The sequence below is a fragment of the Cyphomyrmex costatus genome, unplaced genomic scaffold (assembly GCF_001594065.2).
Source record: "Cyphomyrmex costatus isolate MS0001 unplaced genomic scaffold, Ccosl1.0 scaffold2181, whole genome shotgun sequence".
Classification (NCBI taxonomy): Eukaryota; Metazoa; Arthropoda; class Insecta; order Hymenoptera; family Formicidae; genus Cyphomyrmex; species Cyphomyrmex costatus.
In genome coordinates this window covers 1-7379 of record NW_017276237.1, presented here as the reverse complement: position 1 = coordinate 7379, position 7379 = coordinate 1, and the positions used below count along the sequence as shown (strand labels likewise).

The window sequence follows — 7379 nt, the reverse complement described above, 5'->3', positions numbered from 1 at the left end:
AGCTATATCCACACAAACTTACATAACCATATGCATAATCATAATCATAATAGGTCTATCTAGACAAACGCATAATGTATGCATAAACATATGGAAACTAACCTTAATAACTTGTTTCGGTTCTCGCCATTTTCGTTACTATCGAGTATCGACTCAGTTTAGTAATCGGGTGCCATTATTATTGAAGAAGAATTGTTGAGTCTGCTAAACGTGACCATTAACATGGATGAAGACGAAACTGTATCGTATACAACTGTATTACTACTATTACAACTTCACTATTATTTGATATTAAGAAAAAAAAGTCGTCGTTTCTTAAGAAGATATAAAAGAAGAAGATGGTGGGTTCGTCCTATTAATAATATGAGACCTTATCAAGGAGATTTTATGCATTTGTTTCAAGAATTGAAACATGATGCAGATATATTTTTTAAATATACTCGGATGAATGAAGATACTTTTAACTTATTACTTTCAAAACTACAACCTTACTTGCAAAAAAATAATTGGCGAGCATTGCCTCCAGAGCAACGTCTTATTATGACACTTAGGTAAAGTAGTTTGAATATAATTACAAAATTTTTTATGCATCTGTTTTTCAAGAATATATAAATTATTTTTCTCTATTGACAATGTTATTTTTTTATACGAAAATAGATATCTTGCAATGGGTGATCAAATGACATCCATAGCGTTAGCGTACTGTGTTGGATTATCAACTGCGCATTCTGTGATTCCAGAAACATGTGAAATAATTTCAAATGCATTGGGTACTAAATACCTTAAGGTATCGACTAATTGTTTTCGTAATGAAATTATTTACAGATTGTAAGATGTTAGTAGCATCACACCAACGATCTAATTACATTTGAAGGAGTTATTAGTATTTTAGATTGTATTGTTAATCTGAAATAATTAGCGCATAGTCATATTTGTGTGTAAGATAAATTTATTTACATGTGATGTATTATTTCAAATATTCGATCTCGTTTTTAGCCTGAATTTGTACTGATCACCTAGGTTGGATTAATGACATTGTATGTTCTACTATTGGTAGAGTATGTATTAACATTTTAAAACACTGTCTTGTAATAAGTACCGACTAATAATATATAACATCAATCAATAGACTAGTAATCTAACTTAGGTCAGTGCAAATCCGTTTGGGTTATATTTGATCGTAATTATACCGCTCTTATATTTAGTTGATTTATTTATAAGTAGTTCTGATTATAATTTTAATATTGTTTAAGATACCAACATTAAACGAATGGAAAAACATAAGCACAGGATACTGGCAAAATTGGAATTTTCCGAACACAATAGGAGCGATAGATGGTAAACATATCCAAATACAAGCACCACCAAAGTCTGGAAGTCTCTATTTCAATTATAAAAAAACGTTTAGTGTAGTGCTTATGGCCATGTGTGACTACGAGTATAAGTTCACTTTAGTTGATGTGGGTGCTTTTGGCAGTGATTGTGATGCTGGAGTATTATCTAAATCGATATTTGGAAAAGCACTATATGATAGAACACTCAATATATCACATGAAACTAGAAAATTACCTCAATCTAAAGTAGAATTGCCTTATTTTGTCGATGGTGACGAAGCTTTCCAATTGCATAAAAATGTAATGCGTCCATATCCCGGTAGATTTTTAAGCAATGATAAAAGTATATTTAATTATCGTTTGTCACGTGCAAGACGCGTCATTGAAAATGCTTTCGGCATTCTGGTATCAAGATGGCGAATACTTCGTCGTCCAATATGTGCTCATCCGTCAACAGTAGATCGATTTGTCATGGCATGTATAATTTTACATAATTTTTTAATGACGGAAAATGCAAAACATCCAGCTTGTGAACAAATTTATTGCCCATCAAATTTTATTGATCATGATGATGATATGAGAAGAATACTTCCAGGAACATGGAGAAATGAAATATCAAGTATTGAAGATTTAAGACCTACTAGTGCACATAGAGCAACTCGTGAAGCCTATGAACAACGAGAAATTTTAACTAAATATTTGTTATCACTTGAAGGTGAAGTTACATGGCAATATGAACGCGTACATGAAGGATTTAATAGTGATTTACTATATGAATAATATTCTAAAATTTGTATTTAAATTATCTTTTATTTATCTTATCATAGAACGTATAGAAATACAAATGATTATTTGCAACAACTATTGAATTATAAGCTAATCATATCAAAGTGACAAGCGTATTTAGTTTCTATTCCATATTTTTTGTTTTAACAAGTTTAAAACTTTCGAAAAGTAAACTGTATATTATATATATCCAGTTTTATACGCAATAACTTAAAGTTTTCGAAAATTTTTTTTTAACGTAAATAAAAAAAAAATTTCATACTTAATTATTCTGAATAATAAAACATTTGAGATTACTTATATTATTAAGTTTATATTTATATTATATTTGTAATTACTAACTTTTATCACAAAAACTTTTGTCACAATATATATTATTTTTGAAATTAAATTAGTTATCTAAGAACAGTCTTTGTTTGACAATTGCACAGGCGATAAACTAAAATACTGTTAATCCAAGAGGTTGATTCCATATCTTGAAACAAGATAAAAAATACTAAAATAAACAAATTTACTCGATATTTATCAATGAAATTATATTCTAATAAAAAAATTCACTTTTGAAATGTTCACCTCTTTTAAGATAGAGAATCGACTTAATTAAACATTACTTTATAAAATTAAAACTATCTTAATGTATAGATAATAGACTTTGAAAAAGAAACAAAACTAATGTATGACTAATCATAAAAAAATGTTACGTAATGTTGTCAAGAATAAAATTTTCTACATTGTACCCACTTCGTCCATTTCTAGTATACACATACATTCTTTTTGTGGCTGTGGAATCAGATGTTTATCTACTAATTGTAAGCGTATTTTTCTAGAAAGATACATATATATACATACAATAACTGCAATGTCAATTAAGCTAAATATACTTTTTAATGTAAAAAATAAAATAATTAAAATTTACCCTTACAATTGGTATACAATTTTCATTATCTGTCCCTTTAACTCTGTTTTTCGTGGTTCCTCTACTTTACGTAACTGATGCGCGATACTTTGACAAAAATAATCATCTTCGTCCATTTTTGGCTTTTGTAAAATATGATGAGTTACGATAGATGATAAGTTCTTGATTGATGTCTCTATTTCATCTGTCTCTTCTGTTATCTTCCTTTTATTATATTTTTTATCCTCATTTTCCTTATTTTCTAGCTTACTTTTCGTACGTGATTGTACTGACGATATACATGGTTTATCAATATTAGGAGATAAGATTGAAGTAGAGGATTGCAACAACGATTGAGATGAAGATGGAGATGAAGACGAGGATTGTGATGGTAATAATGATAATGATGGTTTCATCAACTCATTGTCAGTTGAAATAGAAGTACTAAAAAAAAAGGTAATTGCTATTATGTGTATTATAAATATATATATATATACACAGAGTCCCATAAATCTCCTGACAAATATCATGGATAGGTAGAGCTGATTAAAGATTACTAAAGATTTTTATATTTACTTGCTTGCAGATGTGACTGTATGTGTTACATATTTCTGTATATTTTTTGGCTTATTGTTAGTAGTAAAATATGTGCCTTTTGATCCAATATTCGAATATATTCTAAAAATATCATATTAATTATATATAGATAAAAACATATAATTTAGATTATCTTAAAATTAAGATAATAGTTGAGAACTCACTTTCTGGTTTTGACAAAACAATCTAAAAATTTCATTTGATCATATAATAAGAATGTAGATCTTGTGCATGCTGCACTGCCACTACGACTTTCTAATTCCCTTTTTTTCTTTTCGCGAGAAAATTTTTCTCGAAGTCTTTGCCATCTACTTAAACAATCCGAAACTAATATATAAACATAAAAATGACATTAATAAAAAGCAAGGTTAGAAATATCACATATAGAAATGTTTAATTATTTATATAAAAGATTACCTGTTAATTTTAAAATTGAAGAGATTTTCATCCATGCACAATCCTTTTTGTGTGTATTCTTGAAATCTGTCTGACTTTTATCATAAAGATAAGGAAAATTTTTAACAAGATCAATCAACATAGTGTCAGTGTTTTCTTCACAATATTCATATGCAAATTCTTGATTTTGATCATCCATGACTTGTTCAAAATTCATTTAAGAAATAAAAAATGCTATCCTGTGTATTTATATAGGTAATTATTGAGAATAATTACTTCTCTGCGTCTACACAGTTTTACACAAAATAAAAGAATTTGAGAAAAGCGTCGTTCTGCCCTGCAAACTGAAATATTTATCTATCGCTTGACTACTCTATTTAGGTTAACAATTATAAAATACTACGATGCAAATATATAAAGTGAATCATAAAACTGTTCTATAAGCAGCTCATTGATTAATTGGCTCTGCATAACATAAAAATTTCAACAATATGAAATTTTTCTACTTACGCATATGCAATATTTCTGCTCTACACAACAAGTATGTGATTGGTCCATTTACTTATGCACGTTTGTTCATATACCATAAAAATTTCAATATTTGCTCGTGCCATATGTAAATTCTTTGAGCCAATATGGCGTCGCTTATATTAACCTTGTGATTGGTTCACGTTTTTATGCTTATGGTTATGCGGCTATGCAAATTTGTGTGGATATACCTTAGCGCCGAGACACTACCGTGTCTCCAGATACGTGTCATTATATTTAAGAAAATAATAAGGTAAGAAAAACAACAGTTCTCCCTTCTCTTCTTCTTCAGTAATACCCAACAGTGCCGAACTTACGTCTGATTTGACTAATTGTAAGACTAACTGGAACATGTACTTTAATACCTCACTATGTATGCCAAGGTTTTTTTTATATAATATATATTAATCATTATCTTTCAATAACAAAATGTATTACGTTAAAATAGACAATTTGATATAAGAATTCTATTAAAATTAATACTGATCTTTTGTGATTCAGTTTTGAAATATAAAAAACTGTTATTTGGATCTTCTCACCTAGAACACTATATTTGATACAAGATTGTGGAGCAATAAGAATTCTTTTGAAATTAATACTCATCTTTTGTGATTCAGTTTTGAAATATAAAAAACTGTTATTTTGATCTCTCACTTACAATTAGAACCCTATATTTGATTCAAGATTTTGAAGCACATGTGTGAGTTACAGTTTTCGATCACGTGTATCTTCATAAGTATACATTTTCAAAATATTATTCTAATTCATAATTAATATTGTGAGGAACGATTGTTCTGTTAATCAATTTCTTAATAACATTATACCAAAATACTCATTACGTTTATTAGCGTATTTGATTATCAGAACAATCATGACATTAATTATTGATTAGAATAATAATTTGTAAACATATACTTATGAAGATATACTAATTGAAAACTAGTTAACTTACACTCTAAAATCTTGAATCAAATATAGTGTTCTAGGTGAGAGATATCAAACTATAATAGTTTTTTATATTATTATTGAAAGATAATGAAATGGAAATGAATATGTATATAAAGAATACTATTATACATATTATCATGAAAAATGACTCATATATTATTGAAGGTGCCAGTTCGAAGTAAACATACATAAAGTGTATATTCTTTTGTTGCATATATACGTAAAAATAATGATTTAATATTACTATTATAAACATCTAGTGTGCATGTGTTGTTAAATCATTATTACGTATATACGCAACTAAAGGATATACATTTTATGAATGTTCACTTTGAACTGGCACCTTCAATAATACATCAGTTTGTTTTCTAACGTCGAAATTGTCGGTTGCATTGCATTACCTTGAGAATTTAATGTATTTTTATTATTGTAATGTAATGTGTACTATACTGCGTTGTTGTCAACTATTTTGACACCACTTTTATTTAGGGCAACATTATTGTCGACAAGCTTTGCATTAGTCACATCCAAGATTATAGCACTGGCATCAAGAACTTTCAATGTACTTGGACCTCTCTAATATCTTTGCATCATTATCGTTTTATGGTCATTCCTCCTCCCAAATGAACACTATTTTGATCAATTACTTCTAAATTGTGTACCTGCAAAATATATAAATGTAATTAAAATAATTTCAATCATTTTTTTCAAAAATTATGTTTATTAGCGTATTTAATTATATGTAATAGAATTTTTTGGTATAATGTTATTACGAAATTGATTATCAGAACAATCCTTCACGATATTACCATAATTATTAATTAGAATAAGAATTTGTAAACGTATACTTATGAAGATATACGTGATTGAAAACTAGTTAACTTACACTCCAAAATCTTAAATCAAATATAGTGTTCTAGGTGAGAGATTAAACTGTATATATATATATATATATCAGTTTTCTTAAAATAAATCACAAAAGATCAATATTAATTTTAAAAGAATTCTTATACCAAATTGTCTATTTTAACGTAATACATTTTATTATTGAAAGATAATGGTACATATTACCATGAAAAATGACTTATATATTATTGAACTAACACCTTCAATAATATATCAGTTATTATCTATGATAATATATTTCATTATTAGATAATTATTTAAAGATTTCAATACTAAAACCAAGTAATTTTATGTTTTGAGTAACTGCATAAATAAGTTTTATCTTTATTATTATAAAAGAATTGATTTTTTGTGCTGTATTTTATCTTCAAATTTATTGAAGGGAAAGTCCTGAAAAGAAAATGGAGGAATCTTTTAAATCCGTACCTTTTTTCTTTTCAGACTTTTCCTATCAACAAAGTAAAAAAAGAATCAATTCTTTTATAATTATATAAGGAATAGAGAAGACAAATTAAGGTATCTGCCAAACAAATAAACAGATCTGGAGACACGGTAGTGTCTCGGTAAATAAGTAACCAAACCAAATGCTGTAAAAAGGAAATAATTACATAGAAAATAATTTGTATTCTTACAGCGGAATTACAGCAGAGAATCTGTGTAATAAAGCAGTAAAGCAGAAAATATCTAACCTCACTTATGTGTTCGTCTATTCTATGCTATCGATTTCCTAACCTCAATCTTTTGTTATTGCCGAGACACTCAATAATCCGACTTTAACGATCGTACAGATCGCAGCGATCGATATTGTCACGATCACTTTTATCTTTTGCGCCAAAAATTCCAGAATGCATTTCCTCATTCCGTAGCTGGCGGCGACGACGACGACGACGACGACGACGACGACGACGACGACGACGACGACGACGACGACGACGACGACGACGACGACGACGACGACGACGACGACGACGACGACGACGACGACGACG

General features: G+C 28.5%; 2 protein-coding genes across 2 annotated transcripts in view; one reads left to right on the top strand and one right to left on the bottom strand.

Moving 5' to 3' along the window:
* Positions 1 to 517, bottom strand: part of LOC108773705 (vegetative cell wall protein gp1-like) — a 1802-nt gene extending 1285 nt beyond the window's left edge. The window contains exon 1 of the mRNA XM_018539611.1: positions 473 to 517. Within this exon, the coding sequence (XP_018395113.1) occupies positions 473 to 517 (45 nt within the window). The remainder of the gene's footprint in view (positions 1 to 472) is intronic.
* A 150-nt stretch (positions 518 to 667) lies between these two features.
* Positions 668 to 1677, top strand: LOC108773704 (uncharacterized; the record flags this gene model as incomplete). Its single annotated transcript, XM_018539610.1, has 2 exons — positions 668 to 787; positions 1254 to 1677. Coding segments are annotated over exons 1-2 (544 nt in total), but the record flags the coding sequence as incomplete, so codon positions are not given.
* Between the last annotated feature and the right edge of the window lie 5702 nt (positions 1678 to 7379).